This window comes from Lynx rufus, unplaced genomic scaffold (assembly GCF_022079265.1).
Source record: "Lynx rufus isolate CCGP_SWC_20201006 ecotype Redwood Valley unplaced genomic scaffold, mLynRuf1.p SCAF_8, whole genome shotgun sequence".
Taxonomy (NCBI): Eukaryota; Metazoa; Chordata; class Mammalia; order Carnivora; family Felidae; genus Lynx; species Lynx rufus.
This window is the reverse complement of record NW_025814896.1, coordinates 46,403,648-46,430,981: the sequence shown is the minus strand read 5'-3', so window position 1 is coordinate 46,430,981 and position 27,334 is coordinate 46,403,648. Positions and strand designations below refer to the sequence as shown.

Below are 27,334 nucleotides of genomic sequence, written 5' to 3'. Positions count from 1 at the left end.
CTCTGTGGAACCTGTCTGATAGAGCTCCAAAATGAAGTCGTGAAGTGGGTGATGTTTCCCCACAAATAAGACATCGCCTCCAAGACTGTTTCTTTTAGCTGGGAGGAAAGTAAGCAAAGAATAAAGATCAAACAATTACATCTGCAAGCACAACTTTTATGAGAAAATGAAACATCTAAATTTTATTTTATTTTTTAAAGTTTATTTATTTTGAGAGAGAATCCCAAGCAGGCTCAGTGCTGTCAGTGCACAGGCTGACACAGAGCTCGATCTCACAAACCGTGGGATCAAGACCTGAGCTGAGATCAAGAGTCAGATGCTTAACTGACTGGGCCTTTCAGGTACCCCAGGAAATCACCTAAATTTTTAAAACTTAAGTATAAAGTTTACAAAAAATAATGTAAAAGTTATAGGCCAAAATGTGTGAAGCCTCTATAAAAGAAAAATAATTTTTGACAATAAGGTTTCAAAGATCAATGACTATCGGAAAAAATTATCACTAAAAGATATCTGAATATAGTATTGTAAGATAAGGGACAAAGTTATCTGTACAGAACTCATTTGCTTTCTTTAAGAAATATAAAACCATTTCATGAGGAAACCCAAACAAATTATAGCATCTGATAACAATGACTATTCTAAGGATGGCTGACAGAGAAATTATTTCTATAGGTTTATCATACTGGTGTTAAATAAATTTCCCAATAGAATCTAGCTTCCCAATTTCCCAATACTTTTAACTATCAGTATTAATGACAAAATGCCACTGTTTGTAATAAAATAACATTTTAGGTTAGCAATCTGAGAGAAAATGCCTGTGTTTGAATCTAACTTTTCAAGCAAACTGTTATTGAGGGGAGATGAAGGGAAGGAGGATGGAGGAAACTAATACAACCCAGTATGGAAAAATGCTTTTGTGTGTACGTATCATACAAGAACCAAAAAGTCAAAGGATATTCTTGAAGTGCTGCTTTTTAATAAATCTAACAAACACTTGTGAGTTAAAAAAATTGTAATTACTATTCAATTTATGGATAATAAATTCTAAGAAGCTGACTTTTCTTATAAAGAAAACATCAAAGGCTTAGGCCTTTATGTGAAATTTGACAAGTGGAAGAAGAGTCTAATTTCATAGGGAAATGTAAAGCCTGTATGATATAGACTCAATGTTGAGATCAAGTGAAAGTACAATTCTTACTCTCTTCTGGAGTGAGGTCTGGGTACACCTCTTCTAGAGCAGCTCGCAGCCTTCGCTCATCCACAAAAGGCAACAGAGCAACACCTGGGGGAAAAAATGCACACCAACCACCCAGCTATTAGGATCATCCAAATTCCATTTATCATTGGTCCAAATAAACATTTCTAGTAGAATATCCTTGCTGATGTAAAACACTTCGAAACTGAACTCTATTTGGTCAAATCTCAGATGCAAATACTTCCCATGTGATGAGAGAAGACAAAAGTTCTATATATTTTCCATCCTTAAAATGGCTCGTAAGAGCCATGTTTGCAGAATCTTAAGTCTATGATGATAAAATTTTTAAATTAATTGAACAAGTAGCCACCTGGACACGAGTCTTTGTTCTCGCCTTACTTATGAGGATGCCCTTGGGCAAGCCAGTTAATCTGCCAAGGGCTTGAGTTTGTCCTTTCATCTTTCTGACTTGGTTTTCAACTAAAATACTCAACTAGAATAAATACATGGAATGTCTTCCAGCTCTAAAACTTCACAGTATTTTGTTTACATTTTAAAACCTAATAACTAATTTATATGCAAGAAGTTTTTAGAGACTTGCTTAAATAACTGTGGGGAGTATTCAGTCTGAAAACTGTTCTATGGAATGTGCCAGAATTAAGGTAATTGTTTTATTTCAATCTAAATTCATAATTTTCAAAGAAGCACACCAGTAGTACAATGTCTATTACTAGAAAAATGTATGAAGTTATTCAACCAAATGTGTATGTTGTACTGTATACAATATAAATAGTCTTTTGGCTAAAAAATTTAAAACAAATGGCAAAGAGTAATGCTAAATAGAGCTAAATAATTTTGAAACTACTGACAGTCAAAACTGCTCTACTTGTGATTGTTCCCTTTAGAATGAGAAATGAAAGGCTCCCCAAGTTGCCATTAATTACTTAGCTACCATATTTTCAAAGTTTAGAAACAAGTTCAATTTCATTACCTAGTAGGGAAACATGTATTTTTTTAAAGTTAAAAAGAAACTAACTTCTAGTGTGAAAAGTGATTTCAATATTAACATCTATCATCTGAGTTAGGCTATTTCATTTACTGGTAAACATCTACACAGAAAAAAAATGTAGGGAGCTTTTCAAGTTTTGTTTAGTCATACACTTAAAACCCAAATTATCAAGCAGACATTCCATCAACTCCAAAAGCCAACTCCAACTGGTCAGCAGCTAATGACAACAATAAGGTTATTAAGCAAAAAATCAGCCCTAATGGCCAGGGTGGGAAGAAATGCATTATACCCAGATATGATAAAGTTAGTGCCTGAGTGAGCTGATAGTAAAAATGACATTACAACCTAAAATTTTCCAGAGTGCTTATTTACAGGTAACCTAAGTAGCAGTAAAACTTAGGTAAACAGTGCTCATACTCTCTGTGTTCAGATCTTAGTTCTATTGCTTTGTGACTTTGATCAAAATACTTAAATTCTCTGTTCATATATATAATACACAACATTCGAAATGACTATGCTATATTTCTCTTATATAAATTAACTAAATATAAAAACACAACATTGAAAGTACACATGTTCAACAAATGTGTTGTTTTTTTTTTTTAAAGCATGTGTATTTATTTTGAGAGAGAGCTCAGCAGGGAAGGGGCAGAGACAGAATCCCAAGCAGGCTCCGCACTGTCAGTACGGAGCCTGAAGCAGTGCTTGATTTCAAGAACCATGAGATCATGACCTGAGCCAAAATCAAGAGTCAGATACTTAACTGACTGAGCCACACAGGTGCTGGAATATTACATGAATACTATAAAAGAACAACAATGCATGTTCAATAAATGTTGAAAATGTACCCAGATATATTTTATCTTCTATCATTTTAAGATGCACTCAAGTTAGGCAAGAACTTAAATGTTACCATTACTTTCAATAAATTTTAAAGACATATGAGAAAAACTGTAATAGTACTAAATTTTACCTTAAAAAAATTTTTTTTATGTTTATTCATTTTTGAAAGACAGAGAGAGATACAGCACAAGCAGGGGTGGGGTGGAGACAGAAGAGGGGAACACAGAATCCGAAGCAGACTCCAGGCTCTGAGCTGTCAGCATAGAGCCCGATGTGGGGCTCAAACTCATGAACGGTGAGATCATGACCTGAGCCAAAGCAGGACGCTCAACCGACTGAGACACCCAGGCACCCCTACAAGAACCCCTGTGTTCTTGCTACAGTCTAATAAATGAAAATACTTACACAAAATATAAAAATATTAAAGGCCTGAATTTCAACCCACCCTAAAATTCATTTAGAATCTCAAGGGACCCCAAATACCCAAAACAACCTTGAAAAAAATAAATAAAGTTGAAGGACTCCCACCACTTGATTCCAAAACTTTCTAAAGCTACAGGAATTAAAACAGTTTGGTACTGGCATAAGATTAGGAATAACAGGCAGCGAAACAGAGAGCCTATCAACAGGCACTCGGATACATGGTCAAATGATCATCAATAAGGGTGCCAGGACCATTTGATGGGAAAAGAGCAGTCTTTTCAACAAATGGTGCTGGGAAATGGATATCTACAGCAGAAGAATGAAATTGGACCCTAACTTTACACCGTATACAAAAATTGCCTCAAAATGGATCAAACCTAAATGTTAAGACCTAACACTATAAAACTCTCAAAAGAAAACAAGGAGGAAGCTTCATGACACTGGATACAGCAATGATTTCTTGGATATGACAACAAAAGCACAGGCAATGACAAAACAGTCCAACAAAAATTGGACTTCATCAAAATTTAAAGCTTTTGTGCATCAAAGGACACTATCAAACAAAGTAAAAAGACAGTCACAAAATGGAAGAAAATAAATGCAAAATCTTATATGAGACTAGTGTCCAAAATATAAAAGTACTCCTACAATACAACAAAAGCACAATTCAAACATGAGCAAAAAACTTGAATAGACATTTCTCCAAAGATGTAGCTAAGCACAAGAAAAGATGCTCAATATGACTAATCATTAGGGAAATGCAAATAAAAAATATAGTAAGATCCCACTTCATAACCATTAGGATGGCTATTGCCAAAAAAACAGAAATACACACAAATAAATGGAAAAGATAATCCATGCTTATGGATTGGAAGAATACTGTTAAAATGCCCATACTATCCTAACCAATCTACAGATTTAATGCAATCCCTTATCAAAATATCACTGGCATTTTTCACAAACTAGTTAACAAGGAATCCTACAATTTGCATGAAACCACAAAAAACCCAAATAGCCAAAGCAATCCTGAGAAAGAACAAAGCCAGAGGTATCACACGCCCTGATTTCAAACTATACTACAAAGGTACCGTAATCAAAACAGTATGGTACTGACATGAAAACAGACATACAGACCAACAGAATAAAACACAGAGCCCAGAAAACCCCCACACGTATATGGTCAATTAATTTATGACACAGGAGGCAAGAATATACAATGGAAAAGAAGAGTCTCTTCAACAGATGGTGTGGGGAAAACTGTAAAGCTACATGCAAAAGAATGACCATTTTCTTGCATCATACACACAAATAAACTCAAATGAATTGCAGACTTGAAGGTAAGACCTTAAAGCATAACACTCCTAAAAGACGGTTCTAAAACCAAAGACCCCATAAAAAGGAGAACTACGGAGCAATTTCCCTAACGAACATGGATGCAAAAATTCTCAACAAGATACTAGCCAACTGGATCCAACAATACATTAAAAGAATTATCCATCACAACCAAGTGGGATTTATATCTGGGATATAGGGCTGATTCAATCAATGTGATACATCATACATCAATAAAAGAACAAGAACCACGTGATCTTCTCAATAGATGCAGAGAAAGCATCTGACAAAATACAGCATCCTTTCTTGATAAAAACCCTCAAGAAAGTAGGCATAGAAATTATGATCATACTTCATAATCATAAAAGCCATATACAAAAGACCCACCGTTATTATCATCCTTAATGAAGAAAAACTGAGAGCTTTCGCCTTAAGTTCAGGAACATGACAGGGATGTCCACTCTCACCACTGTTATTCAACATAGTATTGGAAGTCTTAGCCTCAGCAATCAGACAACACAAAGAAATAAAAGGCATCCAAATCGGCAAGGAGGGAGTCAAAAGTTCACTCTTCACAGACGACATGATACTCTATGTGGAAGATCCAAAAGATTCCACCAAAAAACTGCTAGAACTGATTTATGAATTCACCAATACTGCAAGATATAAAACCAATGCAGAGAAATCGGTTGCATTTCTATACACCAATAATTAAGCGGCAGAAAGAGAAACCAAGGAATCAATCCCATTTACAATTGCACCAAAAACCATAAAAATAAACCTAACCAAAGAGGTGAAAAATCTATACACTGAAAACTATAGAAAGCTTATGAAAGAAATTGAAGAAGACACACAATAAAGGAAAAATATTCCATGCTCATCAATTGGAGGTACAAATATTGTTAAAATGTCGATACTACCCAAAGCAATCTACATGTTCAATGCAATCCCTATCAAAGTAACACCAGAATTCTTCACAGAGCTAGAAGAAATAATCCTAAAATTTGTATGGAACCAGAAAAGACCCCAAATAGCCAAAGAAATACTGAAAAACAAAGTCCATCACAATTCTGCACTTCAAGCTGTATTACAAAGCTGTAATCATCAAGATAGTATGGTATTGGCACAAAAACAGACACAAGATCAATGGAACACAATAGGGAACCCTGAAATGGACCCACAAACATACAGCCAACTAATCTTTGACAAAGCAGGAAAGACTATCCAATGGAATAAAGATAGTCTCTCCAGCAGACGGTGTTGGGAAAACTGGACAGTGACATATAGAAGGATGAACCTGGACCACTTTCTTATACCATACACAAAAGTACACTCGAAATGGATGAAAGACCTAAATGTCAAGACAGGAAGCCATCAAAATCCTAGTGGAGAAAGCAGGCAAAAACACTCTTTGACCTCAGCTGCAGCAACTTCTTACTCAGCATGTCTTCAGAGGGAAGGGAAACAAAAGCAAAAATGAACTACTGGGACGTCATCAAAATAAAAAGCTTCTGCACAGTGAAGGAAACAATCAGTAAAACTAAAACACAACCGACGCAATGGGAGAAGATATTTGCAAACGACATATCAGATAAAGGGTTAGTATCAAAATCTATAAAGAACTTATCAAACTCAACACCCAAAAAACAAATAATCCAGTGAAGAAATGGGCAAAAGACATGAACAGACGCTTCTCCAAAGAAGACATCAGATGAAAAAATGCCAACCGACACATGAAAAAATGCTCAATGTCACTCATCATCAGGGAAACAAACTAAAACCACAAGGAGATACCACCTTACACCTGTCAGAATGGCTAACATTAACAACTCAGGCAACAACAGATGTTGACAAGGATGCAGAGAAAGAGGATCTCTTTTGCACTGCTGGTGGGAATGCAAGCTGGTGCAGCCACTCTGGAAAACAGTGTGGAGGTTCCTCAAAAAATTAAAAATAGAACTACCCTACGACCCAGCAATTGCACTAGTAGGTACTTACCCAAGGGATACAGGTATGCTGTTTTGAAGGGTCACATGCACCCCAATGTTTACAGCAACACTATCAACAACAGCCAAAGTATGGAAAGAGCCCAAATATCCATCGATAGATGAATGGATAAAGAAGATGTGATATATATATATACATATATATATATATATATACAATGGAGTATCACTCGGCAATCAAAAAGAATTAAATCTTGCCATTTGCAACTACATGGATGGAACTAGAGGGTATTATGCTAAGCAAAATTAGAGAAAGACAAATATCATATGACTTCACCCATATGAGGACTTTAAGATACAACACAGATGAACATAAGGGAAGGGAAGCAAAAATAATATAAAAACAGGGAGGGAGACAAAACATAAGAGACTCTTAAACACAGAGAACAAACTGAGGGTTGCTGGAAGGGTTGTGGGAGGGGGGATGGGCTAAATGGGCAAGGGGCTTTAAGGAGGATGCTTGTTGGAATAAACACTGGATGCTATATGTAGGGGATGAATCACTGGATTCTACTCCTGAGATCATTATTGTACCATATGCTAACTAACTTGGATGTAAGTTAAAATTAAAAAAAAAAAAAAATCCTAGAAGAAACCGTAAGCTCCTTGACTTCAGTCTTAGTAATAATTTTTTTTTTTTTTTTGGCGAGTGCCCTCAGGCAAGGGCAACAAAAGCCAAAATAAACAAAGGGGACCACATCAAACTAAAAAGCTTGTGTTTCAGCGAAGGATACCACCTACAAAATGAAAAGGCAACCTACTGAATGGGAGAAGGTATTTGCAAATCATACATCCAGTAAGGGGTTGATATCTAAAATATATAAAGAACTTGTACAACTTAATACCAAAAAAACCAACTCAATTAAAAAATGAGCAGATGTGAACAGATATTTTTCCAAAGACATGCAGATGGCGAACAGACACATAAAAAGGTGTTCAGTATCACTAATCATCAGGGAAATTCAAGTCAAAACCACAGTGAGATATCACTTCACATCTTTAAGAATGGCTATTATCAAAAAGACAAGAAAATAACAAGTGTTTGTGAGAATGTGGAGAAAAGGGAACCCTCATACACTGTCGGTGGAAATGGACACTGGTGCAGCCACTATGGAAAACAGTATGAAGGTTTCTCAAAAATTAAAAATAGAATGAATGTATGGTCCAGCAATTCCCACTTGTGGCTATTGATCCAAAGAAAACAAAAACACCAATCTGAAGAGATATATGCACCCCTTTGTTTACTGCAGCATTATTTACAACAGCCAAGATACGGAAGCAACCCAAGTGTCCTTAGACGAATGGGTAAAGAAGATATATACAATGAAATATTAGTCACAAAAACGAATGAAAGCTTACCATTTCCAAAAACATCAATGTACCTACAAGGTATAATGCTAAATGAAACAAGTCCCAACAGAGAAAGACAAATACTGTATGATTTCACTTATATGTGTAATCTAAAAAAAAAAAAAACCCCAAACAAATGAGCAAACAAAACAAAACAGCAACAGACTCATAGATATAGGAAACAAACTGTTGGTTACCAGAGGGGAAAGCAGGTGAGGGGGCAGGCAAACTAGATGAAGTGGATTGAGAGGTATATGCTTCTAGTTATAAGTCAGTCATGGGTATGTTATACTGCATAGGAATACACTCAATAGTACTGTAATAACTTTGTATGGTGACAGACGGTAATGAGACTTAATCATGGGAATTATTTCATAATGTATAAAAATAGCAAATCACCATGATGTACACCTGAAAGAGGGTATTATATGTCAATTATACTTCAATAAAAAATACCTAAAAGCCATTTACCGAATAAAGAAAAGAAAATAACAAATGTTAGCAGGGATGTGAAGAAATTGTAGCCATTGTGCATTGCCTCACTTTTCCTCCGGATGATTTATACTACAATGGTATATACAGAAAGCAAGACATCTGCACACTTATATACTTACTTACTTGACATTTACATAAGTATACTTATATACTTATATTTTTACTTCACTCCCTTTTATTCTCCTATGCCTCCACTCCCTGTAATCAAAGCATTCTCCACAAAGCACCTTCAAAAACAATCTAAGACTCCAATCCATTTACATATAACAAAATATGACCACAGAGCATACTTGCTAACCTCAATCAATGGGTTACATTTCCCATTATCATTCCATTAAAGAAATAATGAAAAGTCTTTCACTACATAAACCAAAAGTCAACCCTAAAAATCTCATAAAATGATTTTCAAATGAATACCCCTTTGTCTCACAATTCTGAGTCATGTTATTGGTCATCTGCACCAGAGGAAATAACCAAGGAAAAAGTAAACACATAACTTTACCAAATTGATTATCTTAGAAAAATATATGGGGGAAGAAAAGATTAAAATGATTGCTGAAAAGGGCTTTGGCATGAAATAATAGTTGACTTACTGTGTGACAGAATTCTTTATTGTGTTTTACATTCAGTCATCATCACACATTTGCTGAGTGGTAAACAGTACCTTAAATTTAGTAGTACTAATTTAAAATTGACATTCTTATAAAAACTGTAAACAGAAGGAATGAGAAAATAACAGCTAACTAAACAAACAGGAAATGATTACTGTCAAGTATTTAAAACTAAATTTCTTATACATTTTTCATCTTCAAATTTCCATGGGGTATAAGTGAATCTCCACAAGGACACAACCATGTTTTTTTATTTGTCAGCAATCTTACAAGGTGCCAATGAGCTACAGACTAGGAGCAAGTCCCAAGTCCCATTAATCAATCACAAAAGAGACAAAAGACAGAATGATTAATCTCTTTCAGTCTAATTTACTGTTTATCAGAATGTTACTAATTACTACTAATCACTGATAATCCCAGGTCGGATGGAAAAAAATGAAATTTTCACATGTAATTCTTAAAATATTTACTTTTTTAAATTATTTTTTATTATGTTTCTTTATTTTTGAGAGGCAGACAGAGACAGAGCATGAGCATGGAATGGGTAGAGATAGACAGAGACACAGAACCCGAAGCAGGCTCCAGACTCTGAGCTGTCAGCACAGAGGCTGACACGGGGCTTGAACTCATGAACCATGAGATCATGACCTGAAGTCGGACACTCAACCAACTGAGCCACCCAGGCGCCCTAAAATATTTATCTTTTTAAAAAAACTTTATTATTTTGAGAGACAGAGAAAGCGTGAATAGGGGAGGGGCAGAGAGGAAGACAGAGAGAATCCCAAGCAGGCTTCAAACTGTCAGTGCAGTGCCTGATACGGGACTCGAACCCATGAGTGAGTTCATGACTTGAGCCAAAGTTGGACGCTTAACTGACTAAGCCACCCAGGTGTCCCAAAATATTTCTCTTTCACAGAAATTCTTTCATCCCATAAATTGTTTTCTTACAGTTTGCCAAAAAGAGAAAATTATTTTAACAAAAAGGAATAACGTCTAAATTTTACCTTGCCATGCATATTTCTTCCCATTCAAATCAATAGCAAAATCTTCAGGGTAGAAGTCAATTATACTAGAATCCTGTATCAGGGAGAAAAATAAAGATTCAAAACAAAAGTCACACATGCACGAGTTATAAAGAATTTGACATTTCTTTCATTCATGTTATCAGGCCCGATGAGAAAATGAGGTTTTATTCCTTCAAAAACTCTTGTTATTAAGATATCAAGTCATTAACCCCAGTAGTAAAACAAAATTAACAATTTTATTTAAAAAATGGGGGGCGGGAAGGCATTATTATAGAAAAATTTTAGAACTGACAACTGTGAACCCAAGACAGTCAATGAAGAGTTTACAGACTCTAATAATTCCTACTTCATGCCAGGGTCTCCCCTGCTTTCTATCTGGCACATAAAACAAGCGCAGAGATGATCTGAGGTAGCCCAGTCTGAACTCTGGAAGCCACTACACATGGTGGAAATAAATAAAAATAATAACTTACAGGTAGGCTGAGAACAAAGTAACTGTTACAAGAATTTCTCCCAGGGGCCTCTGGGTGGCTCAGTCATTTAAGTGTCCGACTGCAGCTCAGGTCATGATCTCGCAGTTTGTGAGTTCGAGCCCCACATTGGGCTCTCTGCAGTCAGCATGGAACCCGCTTCAGATCCTTTGTTCCCCACTCTCTCTGTCCCTCCCCCACTCACGTGTGCTTGCTCTCAAAAATAAAAATACACATTAAAAAAAAAGAATTTCTCCCCAACACAAATTAATTTTATTTGCTGGGTAAGGGTTCTGATGACCAAGGAAAGTAGAAAATAAAAAGGTGAAAAGTATAGAGAACTCAGTACGAAGACACTTACGGGATCACTCATGAGCTTCCGCCATGATGGAGGTAGAAAGTTCCCACTTGCAGCTGGAAAAACTCCCATAAGTTGTTCCAGTGGTTTAAACTGCAAGAAAGAAAAAAAGTTTAAGATAAAATACACAATTTTTATCTAAGCCAAAATTCTATTAATTTTATGACTCTAAATAACTAGGCTTACCGGTTTAGTGCCCTTCTCAAAATCAGATGGCATGTCTGCAATTCCTTCAAAGTCTGAAGCAAATGGTGCATAATGGAATGGATAATACCATTTCCAGGAAGCACAGCCCTAGAATCATCACCAAAAAACAAAACAAAAACAAAAAACAACAAAAAAACCCAAACCCAAAAACCTATGTTCAGTATGGACACAGTAAAGCAAACAAAACTTAGAGTATTATTAACCTATAATATTCTATTTGTAAAACACGACTTCCAGTGCACATTCCATATACTAATTTTTTCCTATAAGTCCTAAAAGTTGTTTTGATTAACTGAACTTTTACTTTATATCAATGGCTCCTTGATTTAGAAACTACTGCATGGGGTACGTGGGTGGTTCAGTTGGTTGAGCATCTGACACTTGATTCTGACTCAGGTCATGATCCCAGGGTCCTGGGATTGAGCTCCACATGGGGCTCCATGCTGAGTGTGGAGCCTACTTAACATCTACCCCCCTACACACACTCTTTCTTTCCCCTCCTCCCTCCCTCTGGCCCCTTCCCCCCTTGTGCTTTCTCTAAAAATAAAAATCTTTTTTTCTTTTTAAAGTTTATTTGAGAGAGAGCACGTGTGCATGCACACGAGCTGGGGAGGGGCAGGGAGAGAAGAGAGAATCCCAAGCAAGCTCCACACTATCAGCACAGGGCCTGATGAGGGACTCAATCTCACGAACCATGAGATCATGACCTGAGCCTAGATCAAGAGTCAGACACTTAACTGACTGAGGTACCCAGGCACCCCCCACCAGAAAAAAAACAAAACAAAAAAACAAAACAAAAAAACCCCACAAACTACTGCAAAGCATTTTTAATAATTAGTAGTTAACACCAAACTTTATATTTACAAACAAATTTGGTGAAGATTTTTATCCTTAAAATGTGCTTGGTGGTATTTCTTTCCAATTCTACAGCTGCCATCACCAAACAGAATGAAGAGCGGTGGTAGCTGGCACTTACCTATAGCATATAGATGGTAAGGCACATCACTGAAACAGTGACTGAGTAAAACTGCCAACAAAAGTTTCATTTTACAATTCCCTATTACATTTTCATTGTGACAACTTTCTCTTTACTATAAAAATATTTAAGTAAACCTATCAAAAAGAAAACAGTAAGTTTTACTGATAGAAAAGTCCTCCTAATATGTTTTGATTCTATGCCTAGGGAATTAAAATCTTGAGGACGAAAGTAAAACATGAATTTGCAGTATTTTACAACCTAATTTAATGCATCCAAATTACACTTTCCACTTAATGACAAACTCCATCTTTTCTCAGATCACACCAAACCTAACTTGTTTTGCTCTCCAAGAACGAAACCAGGTATTAACTACTAGTGTTACAATCCCCTCTATGTCTACCTAATCTCTCACACTCTGACATCTCAATTATCAACAGCTTAAAGTCAGATACAGATTACTCCAATTATCATGCATTTCATGTAACATCACTACATTACACGGAGGAAATGGTATCATTCAAATGTCTTTCAAATTCTTACTAGTATTTTCTAGGCTTTGTCCTTTGTTCAGTCATTTAGTGACTGTCTATTAATTACTTAGTTATTTTTAATTTCCAATTAAAAAACCATTATACTTTAATCACGTTAAAGACAAAGTACACTCAACCATACTACTTGATGCCGAAATCTTTAATAAGCAAAACAAAAATTATCTTTGTTTATATATTAACACTTGAGAAGCTTCAAAGGGTTTACAAACAAATATTATTTAAGGTAATGAATTTCTGAACAAGAAGCTTTTAAAAAAATGAGTCTGGATTTAATTTCATAACACAGCTCAATAATACACATTATTATAGAAATTACTATCTTCCTTAAATGATTAGGTAGGTTTAGAGGAAAATATTCTCTGTACCTGGTAATAATATCGAAGAACCCAGCAGAGCCCCTCAACGTAAGACTGTACAACTTTACGACGGAATTTCTCATCAGCTGCATCAACATCAAATTTGTTCTTGTAGTACCGCTGTTTCCAACCAGCTTCCCATAGCCTAAAATCCAGGCAAAGCCGGTTCATGTCGAATTAATACTTTCAGTAATTGTTCACCGATTTATCGATACCCAAACCATTTTATATTTAATATCCAGGTGAAATGTTAATGAGTTAAGCAGTAATGCTAACACAGCTTCATTTAATTAATCACTTCTAAAAGCCCACTTACACAGGACTTATTATCAACTTAAGAGATAAACATCAAAAACCCAAATGATGATTCTAGTAAGACCATTAGAAAGCAACATTTTGGAAAAAGAATAACTATTTATTAAAGTAGATACTGAGTATTTGTTTGCTCAAATGTTAATACTGTTTTACATGTTTTTTGATTGTGGACCAATTCTAAAACTACATTTTAAGATTCAAATACTGAAGATATTTCAAGGTCCTCCATTTGTAAAATACATTTAAACTAAATAAAGGAAGCCAATCAAATTACTTAAAAAAAAGAGTTACATGTGTAATTTTTTAAAAGGTAAAAATGGTTTATAAGATAATCTAGGAACCAGGCAGAAAATTATGTTTATATCTACTTTCCCCATCCGTGGGCCTTATTCTTCTTTCAGCTAAGAGCTGTTGGCTTAAGGGAAGGACACATAAACACATATATGCATGTTCTGGTAAAACTTAGAAGTAGGTTCACTTCTAATTCACTAAATTCTCATTTGTCACTGACAATACATGTGAACTATATGTTTTTCACTCAAAAGTATATATATATTTTTAAATACTCATTTTTCATTCTCTGAAAGATTTAAACATTTTATCGAAGAACACAAAGAAGCCAAAGAACACTAAAAAAACAAATCAAGACAGATCAAGAACATCAAGATGATTCTCATTTAAGGGCTATTTTCTACCATGTGCCACATCTTACAAATTGCAGTCATGTTCCAGAATACACCACATCAATTTTAATTTCCTCCCACCTGCCCCAAGGATTCACAGGACATCACTTAGGAGAAATATCCTCTATGATGCAGACTGTAATTGTTTTACAGAAAATATTAATGAAATACATGTTAAGGGTCCCAAGCATTTCTTAATAGAAGCATTTCTACCTTGACTATTCTTAGCACTGGGATTACACAATAAAGTACTAATAAATCAAGTTAACTATTAAGCTGGTATTGATCAAGATGGCTACACAATAAAACAGAAAACATACTCTAAGAGGAAAATCCAGAGTTGCAGAAACAGAGGATCAGGTAAATGTTCAATCACAAGTCACCAAAGATCTCAGAATCTGACATCAAAGGACGTTAGGAAAATACAGAACCATATATGACACTTGAGAAGTTTCTCATCATAAATGCAAACATACCATCCACGTCCTATAAAAGAAGCATGAGTTCTGGACCACTATTGTTTAACTTTGAAATATATCATTTTGCTAAATTCTTAATTAGTTATAATTATTCAGATTGTTGGCCTTTTGCACTTGGAACACAGGGTTCAAATACGGATTTAATTACATGAGAGGCTGTTAATCTTACATAATGATCTCAAATCTCTGGATAAAGAATCAAAATTTCTCATTACAAATTTCAAGTATACAGCTAAAGGGAAACTTCCCTGTCATGAAATATAATTGTACAGATCCAAGTCTGTGGTTTTAAAAAATATACATGTTTATCTCTTTTGCATATTTCATTTGAGGAAGAACCTTTCCAACTGAGATTAAAGCAAACTATATTAAGTATCCAAGTGTAACTGAACTTTCTGTGTTAAGCAGCCTGAAGATTTAATCTCAAAACAGTAACATTCAGATCACATAGTCAGAGCTAAACACCTCATGTCTAGCCGATCTAGTGCCCGGTCTCAGAGGGAAAAGTGGCTTGGAGGACAAAAACCTGCACGCATACTAATCTAGATACTTAGGTTTAACAGCTATAGCTTACACATCTCACTGGAATTTACTGACTATTCTAACCCTCCACATTAATTACTGGTGGATAAAAAGATCACAGGCAAGCATCTGAAGGCAATGCTGCTCTAAGCTAAATAGCATTAATTAGACAGCATCTATTTCAGCAATTTGATAACAAAGTGTTACCAAAAAATGGTTTCACCTGACATTATCCTCTGGCTCAGGTTCACTGTCACTGTCTTCTGCTTTTCGCTTAATTCCTCCTATCGGAGATGGGGAGCCATCAGAAGTGAAACTTGTATTAGGAGACACTGAAGGACTCTGCAAACAATTATAACATTACACAGAAAGGATTTAATTATTCATGTCACACAAGAAGTTACATCCAACTGCTGTTACAATCATGCTTCATAATACATTTTTTAAAGCTATTAAATAGATACGGTAAACATATTTAGAAAATACAAAGACTGATCTTGGCCTACGCCACTTCTTCAAAAAAGAATAATATAGTTTCAAGCTTCCTATGCTTAAACTCAAAAGAATCTGAATATTATCAGAATAAAAATTATTTCAGAAGAAAAAAGAATTTAATCTTATAAATTTTTAAAAATTATAGGGCTTGATTATTTTTTCTTTGGTGGTTCCTCACATTATGAATTCACAACCACTTTATACCAAACAAATAGCAAAGTTGGGAGGGGGAAAATATAAATACATAAATTAATTATATACAATATAATCAATGCTGGAGACAACGAAGTTAAATGGTAAGTGCTCAACCTCACGCAACCATCAGGAAATCAACAGTTTAAAGACACTCTGCCAGGTAAGTGATAAAATTATTGATAATGTTTTAAAATTCAATGTACAAGTAAAAATCTATCAGTAACTTAGAAAAATGCAGATTTAGTATTTCAAAGACTTTAGATACCACTTTAAATTCAGTATTATCTTCCCTTTGTAACTAACTCAGGAAACACAGTGAACACTCTAAAGTATTTCAGTATTTCATTAAAAAATTAAAATTTCCTGCAACTTTAGTTTTTCATGTTATGACCAAAAACACAAGTGGCAGAAAAGGTTTTAATGATAAGGTTTTTCTTCTGTTATACAGAGTATATTAGATGTTGTGAGTAAACTGAATTATTTTTAAATTACTTTATGAATGCAGTTTACACCATAGGTCAAAAAAAGTTACAACAATGCAGAGCTTATAACTTTCTTTTAAAAATGTATAATTTCCATTTTTTTCATGATACTATATGGCCAATACGTTAAAAAAAAAACACAAAACTATAAAAATAAATTCAGGAAGGTGCGGTTGTACTTGAAACTGAGATGGGTATTTTCAGTCAGACAGATCTGAGTTTGAAATACCAAGTCCAACCTTTATAGGTTATACAGCCTTAGACAATTTACCTCTGTTAGCCTCAACCTGAAATGGGATAATGTTCTCTTTGGAGGTTATTATGAGGATTAAAGGAAAATGATATGAACGATACGTATGAAAGATCAACAACACAGGCTGCCTACATGGCGTAAGGTGGGTCACCTTTCAAGAAGTCATCACTTTTATTTTTCAAACCCAACACTAAATCCATTTGGATTAAATTATGAGATGATATTCATAGCAATCATCTAAGTACAAAGAAGTTGGATAAAAAGCAAACTTTCCCAAACTGACAAACAAGATAAAAAAAAACAAACAGAAAACTATCTTTAGATAACAAATACAACTGCAACAGAAAACAAAAAGAAGTAGCTTGTTCTTTAATACCAAATCTCTACTGCTCTTTTTTTGTTCTCTCTCTACCAACAAAAATAGTCTTTCCTGAACATACCAGATTTATACCAATTTATTCAAATTCCTTTTTAAAAAACTCTTTTTTGCAATCAAATTTTATCAAATGGCTGCAGATATAGTCAAACCATACTTTTCAGAATGCAAAACTTAAAAACACAGATTTATGAGGAAACAGAAGCCAGCTAGTAAAACATTAACAACGTTGACCATCAAGTAGACACCACTCAATACTGGACATGTCCAACAGCTTAAAAAAAAAAAAAACAACACAAACTCTGTAACTCAAAAGGCACCCTTTAAATGAACTGGTAATTCAGCCTTGTGATTTCCTTAAATTTATAACATTCTAGATGAAAAACCCTCTACGCCAAGACTCCAACAGAAATAACTGTGTCAAGGGGAATTAAGATAGGATCAAATAAGCAACCTAATCACCAATCTCCCTATTCCTACTCCCATGGCAGACATTATTAATCAACGGTGGGTCTAGTCCTGTGGAGCTTTAGTATGATACTGGAATCTCTCTCAAAGCAATCACAGCTGGCCAAGTTTAACTCTGCCATACTCCCTGGGATTAAGAAAAAAAGCATTGTATCATCAACATGGTGTCTGACAATACAAGTCACTTAGTTCCACTCTGTGGAGAAGGCAGTCACTATTAAATGATGGACATCAGCCTTTTCTGTTCTATTCAAGTGTCTCATCGCAATCCTTCACTGACCCTCCATATCCCACTGTTAATGGTGAAAGGAATAAGAACACAAAAATCAAACAGAACAAAAAACAGAACAGAAACCCAGGCTGCTTCTCTCAGGAGATGCAAAATCTCAGTTCCCAAATTCCAAATCTAAGGTTCTAAAACTTCAAAATGGAAACTGGCGAGAATATAAATCAGTCTCCTAGTATGGCAAAGATTCCACAAATAGGACTGCCCTGTAATAAAGGATTTGAGCATAAATAGGATAACAGAATAATGAAACTTAAATATCAAAACTTATACAATTTCCTTGAATATATAACAAAAATTTACACTAGATCTCAAGCCTTACAAAACATATTTCCTCTCTCTATAGTACACATTTTCTCTCTTATGCCTACCAACCTGAAATAAGCAATCATTTTGATTATTTGCTGTCCTTCAATTCGTGGTCTGTTCCCTCACCCCTGCTGCTGCCCTGTCATGTGCTCTGTGCTCAGTGTTGCCACTGAACAACAGGATGCTACTGGACAGAGTACAGCCTTGCTGGCTGAGATGATCTGCTTCTTCAGTTTGGATCACCAAGTTTAAACTAGGAAGGACTGCAGGTGGCAAATCCATTCAGTTCCTGAGTTTCTAAGTACAGAGCAACCAGAATTTGGATAGCGAGAGCTACCTTAAAATATATATTCAAATCTATTCCATTCCTGAGTTGGAGGGTAAGGGTTTGGGCAGTGAGAAGTGCTTATTTTTGACAGACTGGGATTATTCTGTAAAATGTCCATAACTGATCCCTGGAAAGAAAGGGGAAAACCATTTTTCTCTCTTGTCCCCTTCAAGCTTCTAGCACCCAGTACCTTTGGTTGCATTACAGAAACCCTACAGCCTCTTAGCTATCTATATTTGCATGCATTTTCTTTTCTTTCATGTTATTTAGATATTTACATATTGATAATCATGGATTCAGCAAAGTTAAAAATATCTCAAGGCAAAAGAAATTGAGAAAACTACAAAACAACTCCAGGCTGAGTAACAAAATTCACACACAACTGCAAGAGACCTCTGATGGTCACCACTTTTCAATGCCACATGAAAGTAAGTCACTTACAGAGTTATTCTGCATCCTCATTTCATAGGCTGCTTGTCTTGGATTACTGGCTACTTGAGAACCTGGTGAATTTCTTGAACCCAAGGCATGTGGGGTTAATATTCCACCAGGAGAGAAAGCTGGTTGATCTCTCTAACATAAGTGGAAACAAATGTAGAAATTAAAATTACATCACAACACAGATGACAGGAAGAAAAGAAGGCAATGGAACAGGATTCTCACTGTAAGCACTTAAAGGAGGAACTGGATTTCTGTTAGCATTTACAAACTGTTAGCACAATTTGATCTGATGGTAACTCACCCTGTAAACAATATCCTGTAACATTTAATAACTGTTTTAAAGTACATAATACATTGTTCTGATACACAGAATCTACTCATGTCTCACTAAGCTATTCTATGATTCCTGACAATTTCAAAACACATTCAAGAAACAATTTCAGGCACATGAAAATAATAGAACTATTAAGGTTAAAAAAACTAATCAAGAGTTTAATCTATACTTAGGAAAAACCATTTTTATTTACCCTTCACCTAGCTAGAATTTAACTCTTCACTTCCAATTAGAGCTGTAATTAGTGACAGTTGTGGCTGACTGATACAACACACTTGTTACACAGGTACTGACTGAAAGAAAATAGCAATACATAAGGTAGAAATCAAATATGCCCCTCTGAATCTAGTGGTTTTGAACATACCTGTAACAATAAGGAACTCTACTTTTCTCCCTTCCAGAGTCCCCAACTTGCTTACTTCTAATAAAATATAAAAATAAATGGGGTGCCTGGGTGGCTCGGTCGGTTAAGCATCTGATTCTCGATCTCAGCTCAGGTTATGATCTCACAGTTCATGGGTTCAAGCCCCGCATCAGGCTCTACGCTGTCAGCACAGATTGTGGGATTGTGTCCTTCTCTCTCTGCTTCTCCCCGACTTGCTCTCTATCTCTCTCTCAAAATAAATAAAAATAAACTTAAAAAATATAATAATAATAGTAATGATAATAAAAGGCAGTCCTTAAACTCCATGAGTTTAAAATCTAGTAAAGAAGCAAGAAAAATAAGAACTAAAGAAGTAACTACAGAGCATTATGCAAGAAGTAAGAAAACAAGTATCACAAGCAAAAGCAGCAGAGTTCAGAGAAAGGACTGCTAATCCTGGATGAGGATGGAGGCCTTAAGAGAGGCCCTGGTGGAAAACCTAAGATGTGAGGGAGTTGTGAAGTCAGAAATCCACTCGGAGCTAGCAAGTGCAGGCAATGCTCTGAGTCAGGAGGGACGTGATACATTCAGAAGACAGGAGGGAAAAGCCGGGCGGCTACAATCAGACCGGATCAGAGTACATTCTGCATGCCAGACTGAGACACAAGTGGGTTCTGAGGGAACTACAAAAATCACGGGTCATTTCCAAGCAGAGAAACAACAGTTTCAGGAAGATTAACCTGATAGATGTAGACAGAATGCAGTAACTTTTAAGAGGATATAAAGGGTTGACTGCTTTTATTACAGAAACAATACCTGATAAAGACAAAAAAATTCAAATAGCTAAGTGCCCCATGCCCATCAAGTGCATCCTTTCAGACTCCAGAGCTTAGAAAAAACACCAGCATTCTTTCTCTAGGCAAGACAGCAGCTGGGTAGACATTATGTCCCTAACCAACTCCTATTAGAGAAGAAATAAAGCAACTGCAATGAACATCTTTCTCCCAAACTGTAAACTTAGGCTATTGCCCATCTTACGAAATTAATTAAAACTCACCTTCATTCTCTTTCTTTTTTCTTTCTGTCGTCTTCTAAAACTGTCCTAAAAGTATAAAATCCACATATTCTGTCAAATAATTACACAAAAATGTCAGAGTTAAACATTACCAGGAATGATTTGGGAAACAATTTAAGTTTTAAAGGAAGACCCCAGAAACCTAGACATATATAATTAAACTAGGCAATGGACCATATGTTCAAAGTGCTGTTTATCAGAACCTTTGACGGACACAGATCATTCTAAATGGAGTTTAGATTTAATTTGTTCCTCTTAATTTTTTTCACTTAAGCTTTTGACATCATTTCAGGAAAGAATGCAAGTCATGACAAAGACTCTTGGTTTCACCCTGGAGCAAATAGGCTGTCAATATGGAGAAGATGCAAGTAAGTAAGAAAACAAATAATTCTAAGTTTTAGCTGTATACAATTAATAACCAAGATGTCCATTTAAAAACAAACTGACAATTTAATAATGAGCTTGTGTTACCTAAAAAGGGCTTGACAGTTCCTAATTCTGTAGCATGCATGGCACAGAGTGGGTAAAGAGAGAAGTGGGGCTCTATACAAACATCACCCCCCTGCCCCACACACCAGGTTCTAAGAAGTCAATCTAATGAAAGAAAGGAAGGAAATTCAGATGTCTGCCCTGCTCATTCTGAGCCAATTTAATCCACAAGAAAGGGTCCACTCTGCATGGATTCTTCCTCTCCGCTCATTTTCAAAATGTAGTCACGGTTTCAATTAAACAGGATTTGGGGTTGATCTTGTTTCCCACTAACTGTTTGGCCATTCAAAGGCCTCCCTGGCCCCAGCATTCCTCCCATGCCCAAGATTCTGTGAGAATCAAGGCACTGGAATGTCAACTGAGGTCCTATGACAGCCCAAAACAGGGGCTAGAATTACTGTACTGACCGCCACCTTACTAGCTGCACTTCTCTGCTCTTCCAGATCAGTAATGCCAACTGTAAAATAACATCCTTAAATAAGATCTTTAATTTGTATTTTCTGTCAAAAGAGAAGCTGAATGTTGGATATATGGTGAATGACTACCTTAAAACCTCCTAAGATATGAAATGCACCAACTTCTTTAAACAAGATTTCCTCTCCATCTTTAATGAAATGTCTCTTATCTAGGGCACCAATGAGCTACAGACTGTAAAATTCACTAGTCAGTTTTCAGTCCACATCTGACCATGACTCTCCATCTTGAATCATGCTCTTCACTTGGGTTCCCAGCCACTACACTCACCTGGTTCTCCTCTTTCACTCTTGCTGCATGCCTTTGCTCCTTGACTCCCCAACCTCTAATGTTAGTGTTCCTCTGTGTCTAATACTTGGACTTTTCTACTCTCATGAGAATAGTCATCTGGTCTCATGGCTTTAAACACCATCTAAATGGTGATGAGTCTCCAACCAGGACCTCTCCACCACCTCCTAGTCTTCTTTATCAGTTACTCAGACCATTTTTCAACTGCTCAGACAAAAATGCCTTGGAGTCATTCTTTATAACTTTGCTTCTCTCAGCCTAACATCAGCCAATCCAGTGGCTCTACCATCAAAACATATTCAAATTTCAATTACCTCTTATCATCTCCACTGCCACCATGCTGGCTCCCTTGGATTGCTGCAAAAGAGCCTCCTACCTAGGCTCACTACTTCCATATAGTCTCAATACAGCAGCTAGAGTGATCAATCCTTTCACATGTGCCAGATCTTGTTACTTCTATACTCAAAGCCCTCCACTGATGTAGAATGAAAGCTAAGTCCTCATAATGACGTACAGGATCTTCCCAGAATGGGCCCTGAATCATTGCTCTGATCTCTTCTCCTGTCACTTCCCTCTTGTTTCCTCTGCTCTTGACATACTGGGTCCTTACTGTTCTGTCAACATCCTAGGTACACTCCCTACAGCCTCTGCACAGCCTATTCCCCCCGGCTTGAAATGCTCTTCTTACAAACACCTGTATAGTTTACTTCTTCACATTCTTAAGGTCTTTATTCAAAGTCATCTGTCAGTGAGGCCTTCTCTAATCACCTTTTCTAGAACTGCAATGACCTCATATCCACCTTCCCAGATATTTTCTCACCTGCTTTAATTTTCTTCATGGCACTCATCACTAACATATTACATACTTAGTTTTTGTGCTTATTGTCCACTTCTGGAAGAATGTAAGCTCCATAAGATCAGGAATTTTTGTCAGCTTTTTTGTATTTTTTTTGTTACATCAATGACACTCAGAATACTATCTGGCACATGATAAATACTTAATAAATATTTGCTGAATATTTGCTGAATAAATGAGCATTTGTGAGATAAGACAAACATAAAAGCTTATAAAATAAAAAGCATCACCTTCAACTGCTCAATTTTAGTAACAAATATTGATGCATCACTTTTCTACCATCTATTTTGTGCTATGAACTCCTCTGGAAATCAGTCAAAAGCCACACACTTTCCAGGAAAAAACATATACCCGGATACTTTTACATTGAATTTCTGAGGGTTCATAAATTTCCCCCAAAGACCAACCTTGCTGATGAACACTGTATGATGTCAAGGAACACCAAAAAAGATCCAAAGCTGTAAAATACCCTCTCTGCTAGTCCAGTTGGAAACCATATTAAGTATTTTGGTATCTATCAAATCCCATAATCCTGCTCTAATGCCAAATATCACCAATATTTATTAGTATAAAGTCTGCTAAAGCCATGTAAGAGCGCTGTTCTAATAAAAGTTTTTATATCAAGTAGTACACAGTACATACATTTTTTTTCTTAAGTGTAAATGGAAGTGGGTCAAGTGGAGCCACTGTAATTGTTGATGATTTAATTAAAAATGGCTATTCTGGTAGACATTTGATATCCCAAAGTTAGTTCTGTTATTTGAACCTTACATGTGAAAATTTCTTGCCACCACAGTAGATTACCAAGTACCAAAGGCTTCGGAAGGAATGCTTACAGTCCACTCACTTTGCTACATAAAATGGTACCCAAAGTTCTAAGAAAGAGATCACCAGCTACAGTAAAGAAAGTTGAATAAAATATTGTCAGATATAATGACATGTTTGAATCTGACAGGAGGTCACAAGGCAACGTAGCAATATTACTATATTGCTATTTGCTCAAAATAGGCCTATGAATTCGCTTAAGATCTGAAAGGACTTCCTTCATTCTCTAAGAAGCTATTATCTGCTCATTTTACCCACTGTTTGCCTTGCCCCCCTTAACCCTCCCCCACAACCATCCTCTAAGCCCCTCTGCCTTCAGGCTGCTGCCCTTCCTCCTCACTGACTCCGAGGGCCTCCAAACCCCTGGCCACAGACTAGGGGCCTGTCCATCTTTTTTTTTTTTTTTTAATTAACTTGTTTTATTTTCAACTTTTTTAAATTTACATCCAAATTAGTTAGCATATAGTGTAACAATGATTTCAGGAGTAGATTCCTTAGTGAGGGGCCTGTCCATCTTGCTTGGACACCTCAGACAACACAAATGGCTTCTCTTCTCTTTAGGGATTTCCTCCCCTCTCTCTAGAACTGGTCCCTCCCCCTCCTTAAATGTCCATGTTTCTCAAGGTTTCTGTTGGAGGCACTTTCACTCCACACAGGCTCCCAGGGACTTCAAGTTCACACCCATAGCTTGAAGTACCCCCCACCTGCTAATAGTTCTCCAATCTCCTTTCAGAAGACTTCTGCCCTGAGCTTTACATAAATCCATCTAATTGCTTCATGGACTTTTTCCTCTCCAGTATCCTATGGCCTCTCAAACTTAGTATCTCCAAAATCAATTCAATTTCCATCTTGTCCCCACCCTAACCTGCTCTACCCCAAGTGCTTGCTATCTCAGTGAATGGCACCAGGAATCTCCCAACAGCCTGAGCCAGAAACCCAGACTTCTCACCTAAGCATTTACCCTATCACATGTAATCAATTTCCAAGTGCTTCCAAGTGCTTCTGCCTTGGCTGACGCAGTCCAACCCTGATTCCCTACACTCTACTACCAGAGTACAAAGTTCCTTGGTCTTAACCTGTCTTCCAGGGCATAAATATTTCCTATAAAACATGGCAGCCACAAGTTCAATCCCAGCATTCTTCGAGTGTTGGATCCTCATTTCATAGCCTACTGATCAGACAGGTGTTTAGATTTATATCTTAAGATCACGAAGAGAGAAAAAATTACAATGCAACTCACACAGTGTATAATACATAGTTCCACACAGCAAGCATCACAACCTTTATAAAATAAAGCACTGACCAGTCATGATTATGTTGGTGTTTGATACACTATAATAATATAAGAACGCACTCAAAGAGGTTAAAAGTACAATCACAGGATCATCATAGCCTATTAGAGACAGGAGCAATTTAGCTACTGCAATAGAAACACTTTACCTCATCATCTTTTCTCTTTTTAAAAATGCTATCCTCAACTTCACCAACTGCTAACATGATCATCTGTACTCTTTGCAGATTGACATAACCACTTTCTGTAAGGTAACCCTGTAAGTGATAAAATACATGTAAAATGATCTTCTTATAAAAGCAAATACTTCTGTTTTGAAATTATTCAAGAGTGAACTTACCCCAGTTTTGTGTACCACATTTTTGTATATGTTAACCAAACGGTCAATTGCACCTTCCCTGCCACCAGGAAACAAACATTACGCATTAGGACCAGTGTGCACTGTAAAGGCAAGACGGCTAAAACACTAGTGTGAAAACTTACACAAACACACATACCTAATTTCTAATGATGGCAGGTGAGGAAGGAAGTCATTTCCCACAAAGAAGCACATGAAGACCCAGTCATCAATGCTCCTCTCGACATCAAATGTGAATGGTAGGCTGGCCATGGTGAGCTCTCTTTCCAAATACTACAACGAGAAAGAAATGCTGCCATTAAAGCTATCAAAAGCCACCCTGCTTCAGAGCACCGATCCCAGTGTTTACTGCTACATACCTCACGAAGAACATTAAGACGAAGGAAGATAAATTCTCCTTCTGCACAAGGAAGACTATCTGCAAGTTCATCATGCTGCAGGAAAGTGAATCAAGATTAAACAAGTATACTCTAAACCTTCTCATTTTTCCCAACTCAATAAATATTGTGACTTTCTCTAAAGAGAAATTTTACAAGTATTAAAAAAAATGGAACTCACCAAACCATCTTAAAAAATTATCCATAATCCCAATCACACCTAGACCAGGGATCAGCAAACGCTTTTGCAAAAGACCAGATAGTAAACATTTTAGCCTACAGGACACACATATGGTCTCTGTTGCATATTCTTTCATGTTTTTCTTTTTACAACTCTTTAAAAATGTAAATACCATTCTTAGATCATTTGTCAAATCTGGAGGGCTGTAGCTTATCAACCCCGACCTAGAGCCAGCCAATATTAAGGTATTTCAAGGTATATGCCTCTAGACCCTCCTCTGTGAATATACAGTATATTTTTTACCTCCTTTTTTCACTCAGCATGTCTTTTAAAGAGGCACCATATTCTTAAATCAGATAAAAAATCCATTCAAAGGGGACTGAATATAATCAAGTGAACCCAAAATATGTAGGAACTAGGGGTAACTTAAAAGTATCAAGATTAATATATTTGATTTATACTTCTTTTTAAGAAAAATAACCATCTGAAACAAATACTTCTATAAACAAATCATGTACAAGAAGCGTTATTAACTAGGAGACCTAAGACTCGTGTAGATATAATAAGCTATGTTAGAAAAAACGGAGAGAGTAGAAAGAATGAATGCATGCATGCTTTTCAAACCGTGTTTCCTTTAAAGAGTTCCGAAAGACACATTTCTGTGAGGGGTAACAGAGCAAGTAGGTAAAAACTGAATCAACTAGTCGGTGCTCTTTAAAGTCTTTTTTTTATCCATTTTAAAAATGAAGCAACCTGAATATACTTAATGCCATTGAACTGTAAACTTAAAAATGGTTAAAATAGTATATTTTATGTTACACAGACTTTATTACAACAAAAAATAAAACAGAAAAATTTTAAATGACAGAACTACCATCTCAAAGTTCTTACCTTTCCCTTCTTTTCTCTTGGCAAACCTTCACAGTCCTTGATCTCATGTCCAAACTGATTACAAAGACCACATGGTTTGGGTTTGTTTGGTTTGAATTCTTCTCTAATGATGGTAAAGTTGGGTTCGTGTGTAGCAAGGCCGAGCATAATGAGATCAGCTATCAATCAACAATGACAAAACACTGAACAGTAAGCACTTCGAGAAGACCCTACCACAAACAACGATAGAGGACACCACCATGACAGAAGACACCAACACAAAGAAAAGCCCAAACACATAAATAGAAGTGGCAAAGCCAAAAAGCCAAAACTTCTTAGTAGTTCTCAGCTAACAAGTTGTCCTCCAGACACATGGGCACAGAATGTGGACTACCATTCAAGAGTCAACACTTGGGGAAACCTTCCATTTGAATAGCATGTGCAGCAGTATCAAAAGATTGAAAAATATATAAATAAACATTAATCACAGATTAAACAATACCAGTTCCTTCTCAAACATAAAATAAGCAAGGCATTTTAGAATTTCCAGGCAATCGTGAATAATCCATTACTACACACAAACCCATCAGCTTGTTTTGCTTTAATCGAAGAGAATCAAACCCAAAGAATAAACTTACCATCTGCTCCACATAAGCAATGATGAGTGTTTGGGTCATGGTTAGGCTGGGCTAAAGAGGGGGGAGAAAGAT

The 27,334-nt window shown here is 36.2% G+C and overlaps 1 protein-coding gene across 1 annotated transcript in view; it reads right to left on the bottom strand.

The window, feature by feature from the left end:
• Positions 1-27,334, bottom strand: part of XRN2 (5'-3' exoribonuclease 2) — a 78,327-nt gene that overhangs the window by 30,749 nt on the left and 20,244 nt on the right. The window contains exons 8-22 of the mRNA XM_047067977.1: positions 27,263-27,313; positions 26,646-26,803; positions 25,556-25,630; positions 25,336-25,469; positions 25,179-25,236; positions 24,988-25,095; positions 20,598-20,642; positions 18,843-18,974; positions 15,433-15,551; positions 13,220-13,355; positions 11,304-11,411; positions 11,121-11,210; positions 10,269-10,341; positions 1,199-1,282; positions 1-98 (exon numbers count right to left, since the gene is read on the bottom strand). Coding sequence (XP_046923933.1) covers positions 1-98; positions 1,199-1,282; positions 10,269-10,341; positions 11,121-11,210; positions 11,304-11,411; positions 13,220-13,355; positions 15,433-15,551; positions 18,843-18,974; positions 20,598-20,642; positions 24,988-25,095; positions 25,179-25,236; positions 25,336-25,469; positions 25,556-25,630; positions 26,646-26,803; positions 27,263-27,313 — 1,469 coding nt within the window. The remainder of the gene's footprint in view (positions 99-1,198; positions 1,283-10,268; positions 10,342-11,120; positions 11,211-11,303; positions 11,412-13,219; positions 13,356-15,432; positions 15,552-18,842; positions 18,975-20,597; positions 20,643-24,987; positions 25,096-25,178; positions 25,237-25,335; positions 25,470-25,555; positions 25,631-26,645; positions 26,804-27,262; positions 27,314-27,334) is intronic.